The sequence below is a fragment of the Anser brachyrhynchus genome (assembly GCF_964034855.1).
Source record: "Anser brachyrhynchus genome assembly, chromosome: 2".
In the NCBI taxonomy this organism is placed as follows: domain Eukaryota; kingdom Metazoa; phylum Chordata; class Aves; order Anseriformes; family Anatidae; genus Anser; species Anser brachyrhynchus.
In genome coordinates, this window is record NC_137695.1 from 42190795 (window position 1) to 42214077 (window position 23283).

The following is a 23283-nucleotide window of genomic DNA, read 5'->3' on the forward strand; positions in this document are numbered from 1 at the left end:
TTCATCTCATCATCACCTCTCCACCAACCGTTTCAACACTGAGAGATCAAATCCTAAAACGAATAGCATGGTCTTGCCATTACAACCTAGGAATCTTCAGTTTTTATTAGGACAGTGATTAAAACTTTATTTCCTCAACATACTACCTTTCTGACTGGTCCCTGTCCTGTGGTATTTGACTTCTTTGTTGTTAATGACTTTTATTAAAAAAATAAAAGCAAATAAATCGGTCTCCTTTCTTTTGCATCTCTTAGATGGTGTTTATTTTATTTTTTCCCTTAAGAAAAATATGCTTAGAATGATAAACAGAAAAGACTGATCAGGACCTACCATTGATTTCTCTGTTATTCAGGGTATAGTGCTTTGTCTCTTTTCTAGTACGTCAACAACAATACGACTTACCAGTCTAGGTGGACCAGTTTCGATACTTAAAATACATATAATGTCTATGTGTTTCAAAGACTGCTAAAGACCCCAGTTCAGCTAGGAACTTCAGGAGTTCCCATAAAATCCATTTACTCCAGACAACTCTACTGTTGTTGTTTTGTTATTGTTTTCAAATAAATAGGACTAACATTATTTGAGCAATGAAAGGTTGTGTGTGAATAGGTCAGTGAGGACTTGATCAAAACTTTTAGGAGCATAACAACAGCAAACCTTCAAGTACCTTGGAGGATCCCAATAAATCAATAAATTTTCTTCAAACCATTTAACATAACAGTAGATTTTATTTTAAATATGTCTACTTCCAGAAGAAAAGGCACCATCAAGTGCCCTTTTCTTCTCGGGTTAGACCTTACATAAATTACATTGTTTTTCTCAAGAATAAAACATTACTGACAAAAGATATCAAAATTGCTTAAATTACCCACAGGACCAAAATTATTTGCAAAGGCTAATGTGTTTGTCTGCAGATCACTATAGCTCTGATGCATTATGGCTGGATAGTTCGTTTAAAGTGTGTGTTGCTATTATAATGGCACTCATTAGTAAATAGCCCTGAAAATTTTTGAAAAATTGAGGAAAAAATATTATTTGTACTGCATAATTAAAATTTCTAATGCAGCTTTTATATCAAAAAGCACTGAAATAAGTTAGTATACACACATAGTCATGTTTTTTGGTGATCAATATTCCAACTACTCAAAATATTTTTCTTTCAACTATTATTTAATTCAGACAATATTAAGTATTCTGAAGTCACAGCTTAGCAGCTTACAATATCTGAAGTTTCTCAGTAGGAGAGAAAAGTATCACCAATGCAAAACTTGTTTCATTAGTCATGTATAAATGCTTCATAATTTACAAGGGCTCTAAGAAATACTCCTTTTATAGGAGTGATTCCCATTGCATTCAGTAGAAGCAGAGCTAAGATAATGAACATTAAAATGAAGTCATACTGATTTACTATTGGAATTTATATTTTTAAAAAATTCCATGATTTATCAGACAACATATTTGTATCTGGAATGCAATTCTCTGCCTTTCTATAATTTTAAAATACACTTATTAGATAATACCATGATTTTTCACATTGCAAAGAACTGCAACTGGAAGGCTATGAAACTGCCACCTTGCCACTGGTGAATTATCTTAATGCGGGCCTTGCACATGAATAGAGGCACTCACAAGGTCAGATCAAAAGGCAGTAAAGATGAGGAAATAAAAGAGGCGACATTGTATATGTAATAGGAAAATACGGTTTAAAAACTTGGAAACTATTAAGTTTAATTTCAGTTAAACTTTGATTTTGTCACAGGCACAAAGTTACCTGGTCGCAGTCTTGATCCCAGGCCTTCAATACAATCTCTATTATTAAAGCAAAACAAAATAAAATGAATCAAAACAAAATAAAATAGTTTTAGTTATGTTTGGCATCATCAGACGCAGTAGAGAAAATATTAGAATTCCCTGACTCCTTTTCACATTTCCTCTAAACAAAGTCTGTCCCAATTCACTAGTTTATGACTATGTGTTTATAAGTCTGGTTTACTCTACATGTCCAAATGGTAAACATAAAAAATAAAAGAATATTATTAGATCATTAGTAGAACAATATCTCAATGCCAGAAATATAATCCTATATGTTTCAGTGCTAGCTATACTTAATACAAACACTGTCCTAGCCTGAAGATTTCATCAGCAGAGATAAGCAACAACAAATGGATACAGACAAATGGTGAACAGAAAGAACAAATATGATGTCCTGATGGACAGCAGCCTCAACAACTCTATCCTGGTAATAATTTTTACTTACTTTTTAAGCAGTAAAGAAAATGAGAGTTTCAATGAGAAGTTAGGAAGAAGGATAAGAAGATAGTTTTGCTAATGTTTATGTGAGGGGCAGAGAGGGATTAAAAACAAAGGTGCTTGCTTCAGCATTCAACCATTAGGAGTCTGCCATTACTGACTTCAGCAGGGGCTAAAGCTGGAAAGCTAGTGAGCGATAAGTGACAGACAGGATGGTGATATGCTAAGAACAACTTTGAAAGCGATAATAAAAGACTGTTTCTGAAGTGACAGACAATGCACTGGTGAAAGCGTACACACAGACAACAGCCAGGTTGAAGGTAAGGCTATAGAAATGTTCCTTGCAGCAGTGTTCTGAATGGGCATTTGAGTGACTAGAAAGCATGCATCAAAACCAGTGATGTTGCTTGCATGACAGTTAGGAAGAGGATATATTTTACTGTCTTAAATGGGTATTTCAGGTGATTTTCCTGCTATGAACTCAAGCAGGAGATTTAACAGAGTGATCAATAGGAATGGTTAATCTTAGAGATGACAGGCAGAACAGTTAGACATATTCTGAATGCAACTTTGAGAGATGTGCAAGTTAAAGCAGGTGCTCAGATCCCAAGGTATTGGACAGGATGGGCAGAAGTAGAGGTATGGACAATTACAAGTTTCCTTGTAGTTATATAGAACTCAACTATATGGCTGCATGGCCATGAAGAGATCTTAGAGAGATGAGCAAAAATTTAGTATAGACTGAAGGAAAAACATCTGATGTACTGTCTTGCTAATCATACTAAGTTCATGATTTACAGCATGATTTGGTAGGTAGATGAATAAGTATATGAAAAGACAAGATGCAGAAGAAAAAAAAGATGTGATTATGTGATAAAGCCACATGCAACCTTCTTGAAATAATAGTTTCAACTTAAGAACAGTTTCAAAAGATAGGAGAATTAGAAAAGGAGGGAGTCAGAAAAACATGATTTCAAGAAGATGAAGATAGTGCCACTGATAAATTGCAGGTCAAGGAAATTGAGGGACTGTGATTTGGAAGATGTCACTAAAACAGCTTAGTAAGAGCTGTTTCAGTAATACTCTTTAAATAAAAGCTGAATCAAACAGGGACTAATGAAACAGGAGAGGAATCAATGCCACTATTATAAATGCTTACCTAATTAAGTTAAAGGTAAGGGGAAAAAATCAGAAGGTAGATGAAGACAAGTCATTTTTGGCTTTTTTCACATGTGAAAGAAAAGCAGGAATGAAGCTATAAAGAACAATCTATGAGTAGAAGCAGTGTCAAAGACATTAGAAAAAATAATGTTTGGTCAAGAATGCATTTGAGGCATTTCTTAACTAATTACAGAAAAAAAATGAAAGACTTTTAGAAGAAGAATAGGGGAAAACATGCTATATTTTTTGGTTTGTTTCATTTATGTTTTGGAGACAATGAGCAGCACTCCAAAATTCCAGAAATAGATATCTAAGTTTATACAGAAGGTCTAGAAGTGTTCAAAGGGTCATGATATTACTCTACACCATCAAACATGCAAGCACATTTTTCTGTGGAAAAATAGCTGCTTAAAAATGCACAACCAGAATTTGTCTAACCAACTTATGTCAGTTTAAGCTGACGCAGCAAGGTTCACTTTTAAATTTATCAGTTTACTGCTAGTCCTTAAATTATTCACGTAAAGCTTCTGTGTGCAAACATCCTCAAATAATATCTTCAGGCAGACTGATTGTCATTGTCTGAGACAAAATGAAGTTGTAACGGTAAGGAAATGTTTCATGGAGGTAAATCGTGCAGGTGTTCTGTTGTGAAATGACTGACTAATAAGGATCATAACGATGGTCAATTATATAATCCATATTAAAATCATAAATTATACCTACCTAATCTGAGGTTGTCTTTCAGAAGCACTGAGACTTTGTTTAATTATACCTGAAACAAATGCATAAATATTATCTCTGCATTAAAATAAATATATATACATATACATAATAATACTTTCTATTTCCCTGATATGGTGTCAAAATAGCTTTTAAACAGAAATGGTAAATAAACTCTAAATCCACATTTGAATATGGAGTTGCTGTTTGGTGTGTCAAAAATGCACTTGCAATTTAGTCTCAGCCCTGCACAGCATTTTATTAAATAGTTTCAGAATTTCACAGAAACATACAACATGCTGACTGTATGCCCATAGAAGATGTATCTGGATTAGCATTAAATAACTACCTCAGTTACTGCTACCACTGTAGCCACAACATCTCTAGTCTGGATAAGAAGCTAGAATATTTACACGCTTTCTCAGAGGACCTTTGACAGGTTGTCTAAACCCTGTTCTACCGAAGTTTTATTGGCACCATTCTATCAGCTAACTTTGCAATCTATTACATATCTAATACCTTACCTCTTTAATAATCCTACTGATTTTAAGACCTCGAAGACAGGTATATGACCAGTAATTGGTCAAACATCCAATCAGCAATAAAACTGAAACCAAACTTTTATCATGTATTGCCTAGTGCCAAAAAAAAATATGAATCGGAAAGAGTAATATTTGATGTTATTTATTTTTTATGTACTTGGAAAACATTGTCTTAATACAAGCATTTGTCTTAAGCAGACATCTTAAGCACTAGTCTTAAAACATTCCTACAAAACCATTCCTTTCATGCTGATTTTGACATGAGACCGCTCTCTCCTATGCACGCTTTTTGAAAGGAAAGGAATAAACATATGCCTAAATCAGAAGATATTTCATCTAACCGTAGATATTTCATCTAACTAGTAAAATAAGGAAATTCATTTTTCCCATACAATCACTGATTTTTGATACAAAACCCCATATCCTTGCATACATAAGATTATTTTCCACACTAGTAACATCACAAACATTATCATAAAACAAGAACAGAAGCACCTAGTCACTCAAATCCTAGCTAATAAAATAAAGATTACATAATCTTACACTAGCTTTCCTGCTGTTGGTATTACTACTGTAGTTATATTAGTTCTAGAGCAACAGCAGAGGACTTTCAGAGAACAAACACATTTCTGAGAATCTTAAATTTTTTCCTTGTTTTCAAACATACTTTCAGTTGTGCTCTGAAATACAGTGCCTCTGTTTTTCCTATTTTTCTCAGATCCTCTGACATGAATTTAAAAAAAAAAAAAACAACTTGGAGGAGGCTGGCATCTGTCACACACAATTCACTTTAAACTCCCCCTAAATTACGTATCTTTTATTTTGGCCAAACCTGTCTGCTTAAAAGGAAGACATACAGACAGATAGACAGAAAGAAAGAAAAAAAATGAAACAGTATTTTATTTCTTGCTAATGTTCTGTTTAGCAAAACAGACTTTGAAACTCTGTAGTAGTTAGCCCAAAAGTAGGTTTTGTAAGAGCAGTTGATGCAAACAAACCAGTCCCTTAAAGATGCAAAGATATTTCAATTGATTTTTAAAAACAGATAGGAAAATGCAGTGTCCACTGCCTAGTGAGCAAGCAAGGCCTTTTGAAAAGAAAAGTTATGATTGCACCTATTCATGGAATAGATATTTTACCTGTGTATGCTGCAGACACAATAATAAATAGACAAAAGTAGAAGCTCTGACCAAACCTGAACCATGCTGCTTGGGATAAGGATTTTGAGTTACAGCCTCAGGCACTCTGCTATAAACCCAAAATATAATATATTTATGTAATATTTATGGGAGAAAATCTGTAACAGAAGATACCTGGCTAGAAAACTAAGACTGAACACAGCTGTTTCCTGGAATTTTAAAAACAGCTCCCCTTTACAATAATTTATATGCTAAATTGGATCTGAAATACTACACCCTTTGGCTGTTTCAAAGAAACAGTCTCTCTATCAGTAAAGAGCTCATATCCAAAAGTTCTTGATCAGTTAGATGACTCACCAATATTTGACTTGCAAATCTGACAGCTTATGAGTGTATTTGCAAGTGCATGGTATTTCACACCAAAGAGTCTGTATCACCACTCATTGTACATGGCAGAGATATAATATTTACTGATTCATATGCTAAAATTAGGAAAATACTTATTACTGTTAAAGTGAAAAGAAATTAAAAAAAAAAATGTTGCAGAACATCACTAAACAACAGCCAACACCCTTCAGCCACATTTTTATAGCTTGTTATTATGTTAGAAACCCACTGAGCAACTACAATGGCGAGAGTCTCTATATTAGATACTATGAAAATGCATCCAAATAATTTCTTCAACAAGGAGACTCAGACATCTAAAAACCATTATAATGCATATTCATGTGTGTATACCTGCACCTATCAAACACTAATGACTCTAGTAATAGCCTTTTTTGTAAGAGTTACTTTAAGCACTCTAAGCCAGACAGGGAGTAAGAAACTACACAGATGTTTAGGAAAGTTAACTGGCAGAAGTCACGAAGCACATAGTAGATCCTGATGTTCAGCCCAGGGTTTTAGCTGGATAATATTTCCTTTTACCATTGTTACTCCTCTACTATGAATGGGAAGAGCAAGGCAATGTATGTTGTGTTCAAATGTCTTGCAAGAGGGAATTTCTTAAGTTCAAGATGATCTCATGGAAAATGAAACATAAATGCTCTGTCTTTCCTGTTTTGTGCCCACCTTTGTTGGATTGTGAAAGACGTACAAAATTCAAAGATTTTGATTAGCATAAGGCTCACTATTCTGAATAGCTCTATGAAGATTCCTTGATGATTTTTAAAAATAAATCAAGTGAGATATCAAGATTTTTTCTCACTGCTACTCTAGCCTTTAATAGCTGATGTAATTAAAGTAACTTCTAAGAGTTTAACATCATAGCATTCATTGGTATCAGTGCAAATCATACAGATACATTCTAATACACAGTTTAGTGTTTTTCTGTTGCAGGCATCTAACCACATGATTTCAAGAAAACAGCTTATAACGTAATACAAGTTCAGAAAAACCTAGAAGGATAGAAAGTTTCACTTTAGCTTTCACTTCACAGGTATCTATAAATAAATAAAACTCTGAAAACTCTTTCAAGTTTAGTCAAGGTGATACCAAAACTGAATCAAGATTTCACATTAACAGACAACTTCAGTCTATCTCCCTGAATGAAATGGAAGTAAAGAAAGTGGCTTTTTTTTTTTTTGAATGACAGCTTAATAATCTTGTCAGGATGAATTACCTGTCAAATTACCTTTATTTATATGAAATACTCCTAGTAAACTGCCCTTTAAATCACTGTATGCTGGCATGAATATCCTTAGCAACATTAATCTGGTTTGCAGATCAAACAGCATAAGTTTACTAGCAGTGACTACATGTACACAAACAGAAGTTGCTATAAACATACTTTAAGCTTATCCCAAGCACCATACAGGAAAAACAGGTCTTGGCAGATTTTAATCTAGTTGATATCTTAAAAAATCACAGACATTAGATTAAGGTCTCAAGAGAAATCTGAACCCTGGACAAAGGCAAATTGGGAAAAACAAACCTACAAAACACTAAGATCTCTGAAGCTCTCCACAGACAGCTCATTGTGCAAATTCTGAGTTTCTTAATGTTATAATCATTTTCAACTAAATTCTTGAAGCTTTCTCGATACAACCTAAAGAACCATGTACAGAGGATGTAAGAGTATCTTAGGCTGAGTCTTAGGGGTAATGTCTTGAAGAAGCAGTATCTTCTAAAATCATCAAATCCAACACCAAGTACAACCACTCTGAATAATAAGAAAAAGCTCTGTGATCACAGAACTTGCAAGACACAAGGTAGCTGCCTGCAAATTTTGCCCAAAGCCCAAATTTTGAATGAAATTACTAGCTCCAGACAGCAGGTGCCATTACCGAATGGATATTTCCTAGTACGTTTGCTGTTGCTCTCAAAACCAGATAAATTTGGAGCTAAGTGATGACCCTGACTCAGAGTCCCATTATTTGCTACGTACAACATGCTGTAGTGGGTTTACGTGGCAAGGTTTTGGTAGCAGGGGGCCATAGGGGTGGCTTCTGTGAGAAGGATCTAGAAGGTGCCTCATGTTAGATAAAGGCCCCGCTGCTGGCCAGAGCCGAGCCAATAAGCCATGTTGTTTTTACCTCTGTGAGAACATATTTAAGAAAGGGGAAAAAAAAAAAAAAAAAAAAAAAAAAAAAAAAAAAAACTGCTGCTACACAGCAGCTGGGAGAGAGAAAGGAGTGAGAAACAGCCCTGCAGGCGACAAGGTCAGTGAAGAAGGAGGGGGAGAGGTGCTTCAGGCACCGGAGCAGAAGTCCCCTGCAGCCTGTGGTGAGGACCATGGTGAAGCAGGCTGTCCCCCTGCAGCCCATGGAGTGCCACGGTGGAACAAGGTTCCACACTGCAGCCCGTGGAGGAGACCACGGTGGAGCAGGTGGACCTGCACTGACGGAGGCTGCAGCCTGTGGAGGACCCCCACCAGAGCAGGCCTCAGGCCTGACCTGCAGCCTGTGGAGAGGAGCCCATGCGGGAGCAGGTGACCTGGCAGGAGCTGCTGCCCATGGGGGACCCAGGCTGGAGCAGTTTGCTCCTGACGGATGGACCCCATGGTACGGACCCATATCTGGAGCAGTTCTTGAAGAGCTGCTGCCTGCGGGAAGCCCATGCAGGATCAGTTTGGGAAGGACGGCATCCCATGGGAGAGACCCCACGTGGAGCAGAGGAAGAGAGTGACTGAGAAGGAGTGGCGGAGACGAAGTGTTAGGGACTGACTGCAGCCCCAATCCCCTGTTCCCCTGCACTGCGCAGGGGGAGGAGGTGGAAGAGGGCAAATGGGGGAAAGGCATTTTTGGTTTCTTTCCTCTGTTTCTCACTTCTCTAGCTTGTTAGTAATAGGCAATAAATCTTATTATCTCCCTACTCTGAGTCTGTTTTGCCCATCATGTTAATTGTTGAGCGATCTCCCCCTTTACCTCAAACCTTGAGCCCTTTGTGTCATATTTTCTCCCCCTTCCCTTTGAGGAGGGGGAGTGAGAGAGTGGCCATGGTGCAACTTGGCTGCTCACCCAAGTAAAAGCACCACACGTGCGGAGTTCATTTATTGAAAGTATCCTAGTTTTATAAATTCCCAGTTATTGCACTTCATACTTTTGACTGCTTTGGGCATTACCTGCACAAGACTCACGTTCTGTCAATTTGTAAACAAGTTGTTTTTCTAAAAGTTCGAAGACAGACATAGAAGGCCTTTCTAGAGTTACTTCACTGTAATATTCTGGCAGATCTGTTGTCTCTTCCCTATATAGTTACTCTGAATACTATTACATTACAATTACATTACAGAAATTTTGGCAAGAAAAGGGAGTCCTGAATGTCAGCTTCTTTGCTTACTGGTCACAAGTCATGTAATATCAGAGATTCCTCCAAATACTGGACACAGATACTACAGTATGAGGTAATAGAAAAACTCATGAGCAAGATCCAGCAGAATGACAGGACATTAAGTCTTCTTTGCCTCATGAAAAGCTAGGAGCTGAGCAATTCTGAAATGGACCTATTGTGTATTTACCTTTTAGTTATGAAGAAGGTCAGAGGGCAAGTATATAAAAAACAGGGTTTCTGATAGTCTGCAAAATATGCTACTAGTCTTTACTGCCTTTTAGAAGCATTATTTATGATACTACATTGTTCTGGCCGCAGTGTAAGTAAACATGATTCAAGGAAACAAAAAAATATTTTCCAAAAAGTTTCCCAGAGATAGAGTAAACATTTAAATTGTCATTCACCCAACTGACATCTAGCTTTTCTGAACTACTATGCAGTAAGAGAGATCACCTGCTATTTGGTTTTACCAGCAGAAATGCAGGTATATTTGCACTGTAAATAAAAACAAATTAAAAATATATATATATGACTAAGCTAAGGTGTAGCTGGGAACCTTCTTAATTTTAAAATAAGAAAAATGCAAATAAGCTGCTATCATCCTACCACTGTGCATTGCTTTTTGACTGTGTCCTTATCCTCTGTCCATCTCTATCATTTCAAATTATAAAGATTCAGGGGAAAAAAAGATTACATCTTCCACTACTCCCTCTATGCATCTGAAATGTGCATAATCTGATCCTGTAGAATTAATCATTTCAAGGAGCATGAAACCACTACTCCAGAATCTATATATCCTGCATTTGGCAATCATAGGAATTGCTAAAGAAATTGGTGTTGTGGAACTACATTGTCTAGACTAAGAACAACAGTCCTTTTTTTAAAGCATAATTAAAAAGCACAGGTTATGTAAAATTATTAAAAATTTGTTGCAACTAGTGGACTTAAAAAAAGCAAACCACTGTTATACTCACACTCACCTGCGTATCAGCTTCTGCACCGCTGAGTAACACAGCACACGACATCTTTTTACAAATTATTACCCAGTTTTAAATTAGAGGGATATTTTTCCATATTTACAGATTGTTTTCTCTGAAATTGATATGATGGCAGCATAAGACAGCCCCTGTCAAAGCCCCAGTCAATACACCTGTAATTTAAATTCTCTTTTTCATGGCAGCAGTTTCCAAATTAGCTAGATAAAGGTTGGTCACATTTTTCCCTGCAATGCTGATGTGCTTGACAAAACCATAGCTGATTATTAATACACTGTTAGACATTTATTAGCAATGAATGGAGCATAATACAAGCAATACCCAAATATCTGGAATTTATAATAATTTTTCAAGAAGTTATCTTTTCTTTTTCCATGAAAAGAAAAAAGATCTGCTGGCATTTATTACAACTGATCCAGAATACTAACTTCAACATCAAACAGATGATCTAAGAATGTATGACCACATTATTATTTTTTTGAGAAAGTAATCTTGATGTTCCTATACATCAGTTAAAATGTATTTGCTGGGAGCAGAGTGTACAATGACTGGCTGGTCATTGAAAAAAAGTGTACAATGACTGAAAGTGTACAATGACTCAAGGCTGGCTGCCACAGGTCATCCAGTCTATAGAATGGCAGGCTATCCAATTATAAATAGCAAATTATGTTAATAGATTATAAGCAGAATTATCAAATCAGTTAGTTGCTCTACACTAATGGCTAGACAGTTCAATTAATAGCAGTCATGCTTTACACTACCTGCAACAAAATCTGAAGGAAATCTAGCTAGCAAGTAGCACTACAAACAGATTAAGTAATATTACCTTATGGTTTTGAAGCCTGGAACTTTGCACCAGTAAAATTTGTTAATCTTATTACCTTCACATTTAAAAAGGACATTTTAAAAGATAAAGAGATTTTCTGCCAGAACTTCATAGTATGAACAAAAATCCTGCATTTCTTTAGTTCTAATATTACTCTTTTTCTAGTATAAAATGTTCTTTAAATTTCCTCTAATGTGATCAGAGTCCCATCCCATTTAATACTTAGATCACCATAGATCATATTTTAGCAGGCAGCCTACAGTGATTACTGATGTCACATCTTTTTTCTTTTTTTCTTTTCATATTTGAATATAATACAAAAACTATTACTTAACACCCAACATAGCTGATGCCTTCCTAACTGATTGCCATAAATAACTAAAGGCAGAATGATTGCTGTGTTTTGTCATATAAACCCTTCCTAATTTGAATTTAGTTATTAAGCATTCCTGCAATTCCTTTCAATGAACTCACCTACACAGCTAATGCTTGCCTCTTCCAACTTTCTTTTTTACGCCCTCTAACACTGCACTCCATTTATTCATATGCATGTAATTCCTGTTACTGAGACAAAAGTTTTCATGCTGTCTGCCTTCTGTTTCTTATCAACTTTAGTTACCTTATGCTCAAATCTAAAATCACCTTCTTTGTCAAGTTGCTCAGTAATATTCCAGTTTCCATAGCCATTCCTTGAACATACAGGGATGAGCTACATAAAGAAAATGTGACAGAAAATATATTATCCTGGAAATGGGTGCCACAGAGGCACAGCTATTTTAATTTTGTATTACTTAGGACCCACAACAGATGGTGAACTTGCAATGAATCATGAAATACCCAACTATTTTAGAATACATGGCAACTTAACTGTTAGAAAGTACTGTACCCCTTCCTTCTTAAGGGATCTTACCAAAAGCAGATTCTTTCAAATGACTTGGACTGGAGCTACTTGAATTGTCCAATCCATCCCGCTCATCATCTAATTCTGAGAACATATCTGCACATAAAAATGAAAGGAAAGCAACTTTTAACCCACCTCTGAGCAGCATAATAGAACTCATGATTTTTCTTTTGCTAATTAATACCTTTCTCAGAGTTTTCTAAAGTGCTGTTGTTCTCTATCAGGATTTCTTCATATGTTCTTTCCTCATCTTTTCCACATGCAGATTGAAAACTGTCAGCTGGGATGTCAATGTTTTCTGAAAATTCAGTTTTGCAACTAGGTGTTCCACTGGTGCTGCTAAGAAGACTCAACTTCTCATAATGCTTCTGACAACAAAGAGCAAAAAGGAAATGTTACATACCGTCCCTATATAACATCAATTAGAAAATGTGAAAGAGTCACTTGTGTATCCACACACACATAAAAATGTACATTTAGTTCCCACATAGCTGTTAGTCCAGGACTAGATAGTGCCAGGTTCAGCCATTGATTTTGCAAAACTTGTGAAATTCTTAATATAGCCTAATTATTTTGAGCCTTTACATAAAAAGCATCTTTGTTTTTGATGAAGGTCTTTTCATAACAAGCACTAAAAAGAAAAATTTGAAAAAAATGTCAGACCATGAAGAAACTGAACAACATAAAAATAAATGGTTGGACAAGGACAGTATGAATCCCACATACAAGCAGTGGGAGATTTATTCTCTTCCATCTTACATAATATTAAGAAGGTGACTTCTGGACAGCACAAAACCTGCACAACAGTCAAGATGGTAGTAAAATACCAAGCGAACTTGATGTGATGAGATGTGATGAGATGCCAAAGAGACTTGCCAAGGCTGAACTGACCAAATGCTGATTGGCATTACCAAAGCACAGCCAAGAAAATCAAAACATGGAATATAAATTATTTACCTGTCACATTTAAGTGCTGAATCTTGCCTCTAGCAAGGGGTTCTTTAATGAATATAAAATTCTACCTCTGCTGTTGTCTTTGTTTATAGCCTTTCTGGAAAGAACAGAGATACTTGATCCCTGTTATTGCTTCTATTCTAATGCAACGATTTTTGAAATCAGACTGTTTTTATGATCTTTTTCTATATTGTTCCAAGTCCTCTCATACTGCTGCTGTTGTGCTTAAATAAATTCAAGTTTTTGTTTTACATTTTTCAGAGCAAAGTGTGATAAAGAACAGGGGATAAATCATATAAACAGATCAGATTAAACTAATTATTATCTTTAATACTAAGGTAATGTCAGGAGATAATAATACATTTCTAAATCATTTTATTCTTACCACGTGTTAAAGGCCATTCGGCCTTTATCTAAGACAATGTTCTTCCCCAGTCTTTCTCATGGAGAATTTTGACCTTACTGGGACACAGCAGAATTGGTACAGTCTGAAAACCCTTTCTCCTTAACCCTTACTCATGCATCCCTGAGCACTGACTATACCATTGCCTGTGTAATGGTCTGCTTCAATTATTTCCCTATCTTTTGTTCTATTCCCAACACTATAACTTAACTTGTAAAAGATGGCTCATCAGGATTTTCACTTTAAATTCTGTTGGGAAAATAATTTTATATTTCAGCACTGGACTTATGTCTGAGGTGCCACAATAGCAGTTACCGCAGCATAGCACAATATGGCAGCCTCTAAGGGTGACTCTAAAGCTCACTTAGAGCAGTCTAGTCATGGCAGATGGACATGCTTTCTGTGCGCCAAACAGGCAGTGCACAATTACTGAAGAGAGATAACTTTCCTATTGTATGACAAAGAAAGCAGACTAAAGGGAGAGAAGGATCAAATGTTGTTAATGCCGAACTACACACTCAAATGACAAATTGTTAACAATAATCTGTAAATCATGATGAGCTAAGGGAAAGAAAAAAAAAAAAAAAGATCAAAACCACCATATTTTAACTTACTTCTTTCTGTAATAGGGTAACAGCTCTCAAGTATATGTTATTTGCAATGTTGCTGTAATGTTGTAAGGCTTTTGACAATGTTTTTCATGATATTTTACAGGAAAGCGAGGGAAGCGTGAGTTAGAGAAAACCATAATAATACAGCTGGTTGTACAACAGACAAGAAAAATTGTGCTCAACTTGGTCACTACTTTGAGGGTTTGTTATACTGAAAATGGGTAGTGAGCACAATTTTTCTGGATCCTTTTTGACCTTGGTCCAAAAATGCTCAATACAGTCACTGAATTCCAATGATAATTTGCATAATGGGATAGATGCAATGTCTATTAAACATGCATAGGCTGCAATATATGCATATATGTCACATTACAGCATACACACCATACACAAAGTTCTGTCAATGCAAGTGACAGATTTTGAATACAGGTTTGAGAAACTGTAGAAACTGGGGAAAAAAAAAAAAAAACAAAGAGGGAAAATGCAAAGCTCTATGAGCACAAACAACTGTACAAGCATACGGACTTGGGGAAGGACTAGTAAGACAGCATCTCTACGGGAAAAGGTTTGGGGACTTTGGTAGATCAGAAATAGAGCATGACTGAACAATAGCATGCTGCTAAGAAAAAGTAAATATACTGTGAAATGAGAAGAGGAAAATCATCTCTAAGAGCTGTGTAATCTTTCTTCTCAGTACCAATAAGATTCTCAGTTGGAGTAACTAAATCCAGTTTTGACTACACTTTAAAAAAGTGTAGAGCACTCAAAGGAGAGATGTGAGGATAATCAGAGGTCTAGAAGACATGACTTACAAAGACTGATGGAATTTGATTATTCAGTCCAAATTAAAATAATGACAGAGGAGAGATATAAGAGGTAAGAATTAAGTCCCACATATTTCCACTGTGGAGAGGACAAAAAGTTAGCAGCTTAAGGTGCAACGAGTAAAATTTAGGTTGGAATTTAAGACCACAAAGCACAAAGGAGGGACTTAACCACTGCATCTACTTAGGGTCCTGCAGAGAGAAGTATTCATACTCTACGTAACAAGTTTGAACGTGCTCTACAAATCTAATGTTCTGAAGACATGCTGGATTTACTGCTCTCAGAGCAATTATATAACAGTTAAGAGTGGATCTGACAATTTCAGGTGTTGTATACATGCCATATACGCGCATGTATATTTCCTGGAAACAAGACATACATAACACATCTATTCTGTCAAGCATACAATGTGAGACCTGCATTTTCTGAAGAAAATATCAGACAAACTGCAGATAAAGTACACAGCACATTGTACTGTGCTACAGGTATGCACAGGTTTTCCAATTACCTTCTGATAGTGCTTCAGGACTCCTCATAGTGCTCCACACATCACCTTTGTAAGGCATAAAAGACTGACTCAGACACTCAATCACTGAAAGTAAAGACAGTTTCTGTTTCTACACTTCTGCTGTTTCCAAACTGTTCCCTACCATGGGATAGAGACATAGAGATGTTTCTATCGCTAAACATTTTTATGAATGAATGGTCAAATACCAGTCAGGAGTGACACGCAGCTCTGAGGCTCGGAGATTCTTGGAAACAAGAATTTCTGACAACTCTTCTTGCCTTATTTCTGTGATTGTATTGAAGCACTTTGACACAATAATAATTGAAGTGAAATTAAATGTATTATGGGTTTGCCCTTAAAAGCAGTAACTTCTAGCATTTAAACTTTAATTCCAGTACCTGCTACTTAAATTCCAAAACAGAGAACTGTCAGAACAAAATCAACGGAGTGAAAGATGGGTAAAAAAAACAGCTTGTGGAATGCTAAACTTCCATGACATTCCTGAGTCCTCACTTATTTTCAAAGCAATGGGAATTGTACGCAGTGGTGCACATACTGGAACTATCACACTTTTTTTTTTCTATAAATAGAGTATTCTAACTTAATATAATGATTGGACTATATTGCTGCAACACTAATACCCTGTTGCATTCTAGTGATGTATAATCAAATACTCTATTTGCTTCAGCCAATATAAAAAACACCTACCACCTTCATAGATAGCTTTTTTAAGAAAAATCTTTATGCATTGATTGTCTGAATTGAACAAGTAAAAGACATATCCAGCTACTCAGAAAAAGGAAATTAAAATGAACATTGCTCCCATTTTTATTTCTGTGTCTGAGTTAACAAGAAAAATAGATGAATTAAAATTGAATTGCTAATTAAGTACTACTTTGTAATGCATGTGGTGATGCTTAGAAACTATCAATGTACTTATTAGCAGGATCAAATTGCCAACAGTGCAAAACTGAATTTGGATGTGGGGGTAGATGACTTGGTAAAAAGGGTTACATCATTTTGTCCTTCTTTGCCTTTCACATAGCTGTGAGCCTGTCCTCTTTCCTAAAAAACTGAGGAAATCGATGGCAGCTTTTAATCGCAAGAATTATTATAGCCTGCAGGGTGACTACAAAAGTATGGATTTGTAAACCATGAGCTTTAACTCTTCCTCTTTTGGCCACACATCCCCATGAATGAAGAAACAGATTGAGATAAGCAAATTTGATTCTTGTGGATAAAGAAGCGTGGAAGCAGTAATATGCTCTGTATTTACAGGCATTCCTAGGAAACGTATCATAGTTATTTACATTAGGGTCTTCATCATAGTAGCGACATACAAAAAAGTGTCAGGTTATCAGTAGACTTACACTGCTGATGTTTCTAAACCAATCTTGAAAAGACATAATAGAATATTTTAATTATCTAAAAATATTTTAATTATGTAAAGATCTATGAAGGTATATTATTCATGCTGTGGATGGAAGACAGAAAACTGCACAGACATTTCAAGTCTGGCCAGGCTCTTTAGTTTAGATGCTGACCTGTCTGAAAACTGTTATATTGCTGCTTTCACTATTTCTACCCAATAAATAGTTGATCTGCTTCTGCAGGAGATAAAGCCAGGCTTCTTAGCATAGGCTGCAATCAAGCAGAACAATCAGAGTATGGCTCCTAGCAGTGACATCCAAGTCCACTAGAGATGCAAAACCTTGATATCTGCAGATCTAGGTCCTATGACCTGCAGCTAAAAATCCTACGTAAAGGTAAAATGACTCATTTGGGGGTCTATGTGGCATGCTTTGTAGCATGCTGGAACAGGGGAAGACTCACCAGTTCAAGTGTGAAACCAGGAAAATTCAGAGAGAAAACTTTTATGTTGCTCATAAACATTCTTGTGCATTTGAACATTAAGACAAAGCACTCAACTAATGGTAACCCAAATGGACCAGCTTAGACCAAACACTGGTAAGGCATGAGTTCTGACACCCCATTAGCCCTAACAGAAGCTAGATATAGAGCTACTCTTCTAGATTGCACTATCCTCAAAAAAAAAAAAAAAAAAAAAAGTTGTACATACTTTTCCATTACCTAGGCATCTTAGTCTACCAGTACAGCACAGTTGGTGGAAACTTTATCTGAATATATAGATTTGTGTCTAAGGATTGTAAAATAAAATATACATTCAAATGACATTACTAATACAAAAGTGAAAATAAGCTTTACTTCCCAAAGAATACAGTTTATAAAATCCTGCTATAGAGAAGGGTCGTGACAGTACATGTATGCCAGATGCACAAGCCAGAAATGCAGAAATGAAGAAAAGGAAGGTACTCTGAGAATAAATTAAAAATGGGCAGACATGACAGACTACCTGGCTGTCAAGAGTAGCGAGAGGTAGAAATGATTCTTATATTGTTATATATATGATAGCTGACAGATTGAAATTGTAAAATTTACATTTTTCTCTTGAACATTCAAAATAATAGAATTATAGAATGGCTTGGGTTGGAATAGACCTTAAAGATGACCTTGTTCCAACCCCCCTGCCACGGACAGGGACACCTCCCACTAGACTAGGTTGCCCAAAGCCCCATCCAGCCTGGCCTTGAACACTTCCAGGGATGGGGCATCCACAGCTTCTCTGGAAAACCTGTTCCGGTGCCTGTGCCTCACCACCCTCACAATAAAGAATTTATTCTTAATATAGATAATCTCAATATTCATCATTCTATGTTGTTTTGGAGGGCAACTGAACATTCTAAAGAAAAACATACTTTGTTGTACAAAGTGCAGGTTTTTACCTGATTTGTTTTTGGTATATTGGTATTTTAAGCTAAAAAAATCTGGCAGTAAGGAAAAAAGTTACTCTGTTTATATGCCAAATAATATGTGAACATACTTATCAAGGGCTTCTAAGCATTATTTTTAAGTTAACAATATATCAGGATATATGCAGTAGATATGCTAATAATAGCTGATGTCCATGTACTCAAATACATATTTCCAAAGAACTAGAAGTATCTTGAGTTTTTTGTACCTAGCCAAAGTAATATCTACACTTTTCAAATCTAGATATCAAAAATAAATAAATAAATAAGAAAAAAAAAAAGAAGAAAAAAAAGCAACCATATTCATATTTGGTTATTCTCATATCTTTGAAGGAAAATATTAAAAAGATACTTTAATTATTACTTAAAACTGCTATTATTTTGGGGCTTTGATTTGGCTTGGAACCCAGAAAACTCAGCTTCCACTGGTCTGTTTGTTCACCTCTCACAAACTAATTTTTTTCTTTCCACTTTTTCCTACCCAGGGCACAAAAATATAATATTGACCACATTGAAATGAAAGGTATTATGTGAGATAATTACTACTACTATAACTACTGGTTTAGGTTCTTTGTACTCTGTGTTATGTCAGCAAATTTTAACCTTTCAGAACTGAACACACTAACTCTATTAAACATCTCTCATCCTTACATCTGCACCTATTCTCACATAAACAACAATGTCTATAGAAGACAAGGAAAAATAAAAATATAGGTAAGAAACTCATAATGATTCGCTAGGATTTTCTTCAGGAATGGATTCTGTGCTATACTTGTCAGGCAAGGCAACTAAACTTCTTAAGCATCATCTACTGACCTTTCACATTGCCTACTTATCAGTTTCCATACTTGTCTTAAACTATTTATAAAACGGATTTTGCTCTGGCTGTAGAAGATCTATGCTGCATAGTTCCATAAGCAAGGACACAGAGCACGCACTTTATTTCAGAAACATTCACAATGTGACACAACTGGGATGAAAAAGGAGGCCGTAAGTACATTTCAGTGGAAAGAAAACAAAGTATAAGATAACTGACTTCAACAAAGCATTGAATAACATGGCAGAAACACTGAATTGTCTGACATCATGGAAAAATGACAAATTGCCTGGCTGTGGAACTGCTGGAGCCTCGACTAAGATGAATTAGGTTGTCTATACCTCACAAAGTTTTTACTTCAGGAACAACTGCTTGAAATTCTTCCCAATGTTTTAAATCAGAATGTTGTCTTTTTTTTTTTTTTAATTTCAAATGTCAAAATTTTCAGGATTTTTTTTTTTTTTTTTTTTTTAGAAATCCTCCAATTTCATAAAGTTTCCCTATAATAATGAAAACAAGGAAACAACATGGCTCCTTTTGTTTCTAAGCCCTGTAGCACTCCTCTGAAATTTGGAAAATTCTAGCTTGATTTGTTCTGTCTTACTTAGAGCAAGAACACAGCTGGGTTTCCCACTTGTCATTAGCAAGCCATACTCTCTCAGCTTCTGCAGTGTTCTGGATTTTTTTCAGTCTCCTGTTTTTAGCTGTTTCATTTAATATACAAAATAAAATATCCAGTGGAGTGGAAGTAGAATTACAATATTCCTTTCTTGAGAAGACCAGCCATTATATCCTAAAATACAGAGGAACTTTCCTCTTCTTTTTGTATATAGGTGTATTTTTAAAGTATTTATACAAAAATTTATACTCTAAGTGCAATGTAAAGCTATAAGTCATATCATATCTTACAAGTATCTGGATAGAACACTCGTCTCTCAAAGCAGGATAATTGCATTGAAATCCAAAATCAAGCAGTTTTATATCCATAGGTGTTTTTACAAATTTCATCATAGCTATGCAAGATAATGACTAAACCGAGATTTGAAAAATAATGATATACAACAAGTTTCCAAACATGTAGGGTAAGAAAATTCAATAAATATGGAAAATAATTGTTCATAGTGCTTTACGTTACAAATCTTACCTTGTATCTTTATTCCATATTCATACCTCTTACTTTTCAAACCACAGTGGTTTGTTGAGGTTTTTTTGGATGTTGTTGGCAAAGTTTTTATTGATAGGGAAAAAAAAAGTGTATAATACAAATACTTATCTTTGATCAATAGTTCAAAAAACTACAGAAAAAAAATATTATCAATTACTACAAACCTTCTACTCAACCAGGCACATGAAGACAAAGAACATGTAAAAAAAATCCATGAGTTTGGAACCAGCCATTCCTAAAAAACTTTTTTACTACACAGAGGTTCTTCAGTGCAAACTACTGAGCCCTGATAGAAAAAAAAAAAAAAAAATCTCTTTGCGTCTTTTCATTTTGATTTATTTTCTGCCTGTATTATTGTACCTTATTTTCTCAGATATGGCACACAGTGATAAGCAAAAATAAAGCCTAATACACGTACTTACTTGGGGTAAAATGGAAGGCTGACGGTGACAGGTTACTGCATTTTGATTAGCCTCCATGAAGTACCTCTGGGTTCGTCTCCTCTCCCGCTCCACTTTCTTCTCCAACATGAGATGGGAGGTGGATAAAACATCCAAGTATTTCATCATCACATCAGACAGCAGAGAGCTGACCTCCACTATGTCTGGACGTGTCTCTGCATCAGGAGTCAAGCACCTATAGAAAGAAACATTCTCTAATGAATACTAATTACTTCTTTCTTGGAAGCTGTTTCCTACCACTGCATTCCTCCATTGGTATTTATTAAACCATGATGGCCAGCACTTGAGATAAAACAGAAATTTAGCAAGGCAACAATTTAAAGTTCTTATGCACTCAAAGTTCACAAATGGATACACTTCAGAAAGGCATAAATAATTTTAAGCAAAAAGACTGAAGGGAGAACATCTGCTAGCTTATAAAAATGTTATTGCCAAAGTCTTCATAGTGAGAAAATTATCAAGCAGCATTTTCCCGTTCAAGAGAGACGTAGAAGCTGTCACAACAGATAGTACAGGAGGTGCACAAAAGGGCCCAAAAACTCTGCTCATGCCAGTATGGGACAGCTTGACACTGAGCAGCCTTGGTATTAACACACCATAGAGCACAATCTCCAGCATCAGCTGGAACAATTATCCTTGGCACTTCAGAGTCACCAACCCAGACAGAACTTCTATGGGGAGATACTGCTGTGCAGGTCTTGGGCTGCAGGGAGTGCAGTGTGTGCTGTCAGTAGGATGTACAGGAGATTGACAAGATCTTCACAAAGACTGCTGAGATAAGAACTATAAACAATGCAAAAGAGGAGGGAAATCTAGATACTACCCTCAAAGGAACAGTGGACAGAGGCTCCTGAGACGGGGGGAGGCTGGAGGTTTGTGACTTCTGCCAGCGGAAGGAAGGCTCTTTCTCTACCTGCAAATCTGTAACTACAGAATAGGTACAGTGACCTGGAAATGCGTGAGAAGGATCAAGAACTAACAGAGGACATACCAGAGCCAGATGAGTCTGAATCAAGTGTCACAAATAAGAAGCAGCAGCTGACAATCATTTAAGATTCCCTGCTGTAGGGAACAGGGGTACCTATCTACTGATCTGACTGCGAAATCTCTTGCTAGTGAGGTTCAGGCTATTGTGGAAAGACTCCCGAGACTCATCTGACCCTCGGGCCATTACCTTGTTGCTCATCCATATGGACACCAATGACAATACCAGGGCTAATCCTGAACATACCAAACATGACTACAAAGCATTGGGATCAAGAGTGAAGGGGAAAGGGCTGAGGTGGTGATCTCAATTCTTTCAATGAGGGGGAAAGGCTCAAATCAGGGTGGAGGCAGCCTGCAGGTGTCAACACCTCACATGGTGCAGTCAAGAGCTTATGTGTAAGGATAAAAGGAACAGACCCAACATGGGTAATGTTATGCTAGATACCTACTATAACAAGCACACAAAGGACAAGTAGGTGACCGGGAACAGCCACGATGGATTTACCAAACTCCAGTCATACCCGACAAACCTGACTTGCTCTCTATGATGAGATTGCTGGAACTGTGGACAACAGGAGGGCAGTATATGCTGTGTATACCTTTACTGTAGCAAGGCATTTGACACAATATCCTACAGTATCCAGATGACTACAAATTGAGTATGATTAGAGTTGAAAATGATTGCCTGAACTTACTGGCTCAAATAGGTGCGTCATCAGCAGTACAAAGTCTAGGTGGTGGCTGAAAGTAGCACCCTTCAGGGATTGACACTGGGCTAGTACTGTCTTTCTTAAAGACCTAGATGATGGGATGCACCCTCAAAAAGCTTGTGAACAACACTAAATTGCAGGGAGCTGTTGACACACAGGGAGCAGGGCTGCTATCAGAGAGACCTGGGGACACAGAGATCTGATTGCTATCTATATAATGGGAGAGCACTGTGATTTATCCCTTTAGGCAGCTAAACACCATGAAGCAGTTCACTCACTCCCCCTGCAGTGGGATGGGGGAGAAAATTGGGAAAAAAAGGTAAAACTCATGGGCTGAGATAAAGATTGCTGTGTAATAATAATAATAAAAAGAATATATAAAACAAGTGAAGCACAAAGCAATTGCCCATCACCTGATGACCAATGCCCATCCAGTCTCCAAGCAGCATCCCACCCCTGGCCAACTCCCCCAGTTCAGTTCTATTGTTCAGGATACCACAAGGTGCAGGACATCCCTCTGGCCATTTTGGGTAAGCTGTCCTGGCTGTGTCCCCTCCCAGCTTCTTGGGCACCCCCAGCCTCCTTGCTAGCAGGGCAGCACAAGAAGCAGAACAGTCCTTGGCTCTGTGTAAGCACTGCTCTGCAATGAGTACAAGCATCGATGCATTATCAGCATTACTCTCATCCTAAATCACACAACACCATA

At 36.6% G+C, this 23283-nt stretch overlaps 1 protein-coding gene across 10 annotated transcripts in view; it reads right to left on the reverse strand.

The window, feature by feature from the left end:
* The window catches only part of NEK10 (NIMA related kinase 10), a 106159-nt gene that overhangs the window by 27757 nt on the left and 55119 nt on the right, over positions 1–23283 (reverse strand). For 9 of the 10 annotated variants that reach the window (XR_013946230.1, XR_013946231.1, XR_013946232.1 and 6 more), the window contains 5 exons: positions 20842–21055; positions 12490–12673; positions 12315–12401; positions 4135–4183; positions 1772–1809 (listed from right to left, as the gene is read on the reverse strand). Coding sequence is in view for 2 of the 10 variants with exons in the window: in XM_080579133.1 (XP_080435259.1) it covers positions 1772–1809; positions 4135–4183; positions 12315–12401; positions 12490–12673; positions 20842–21055 (572 nt within the window). In the remaining 8 variants the exon portion in view is untranslated. The remainder of the gene's footprint in view (positions 1–1771; positions 1810–4134; positions 4184–12314; positions 12402–12489; positions 12674–20841; positions 21056–23283) is intronic. The other variant, XR_013946229.1, reaches the window with a different exon arrangement.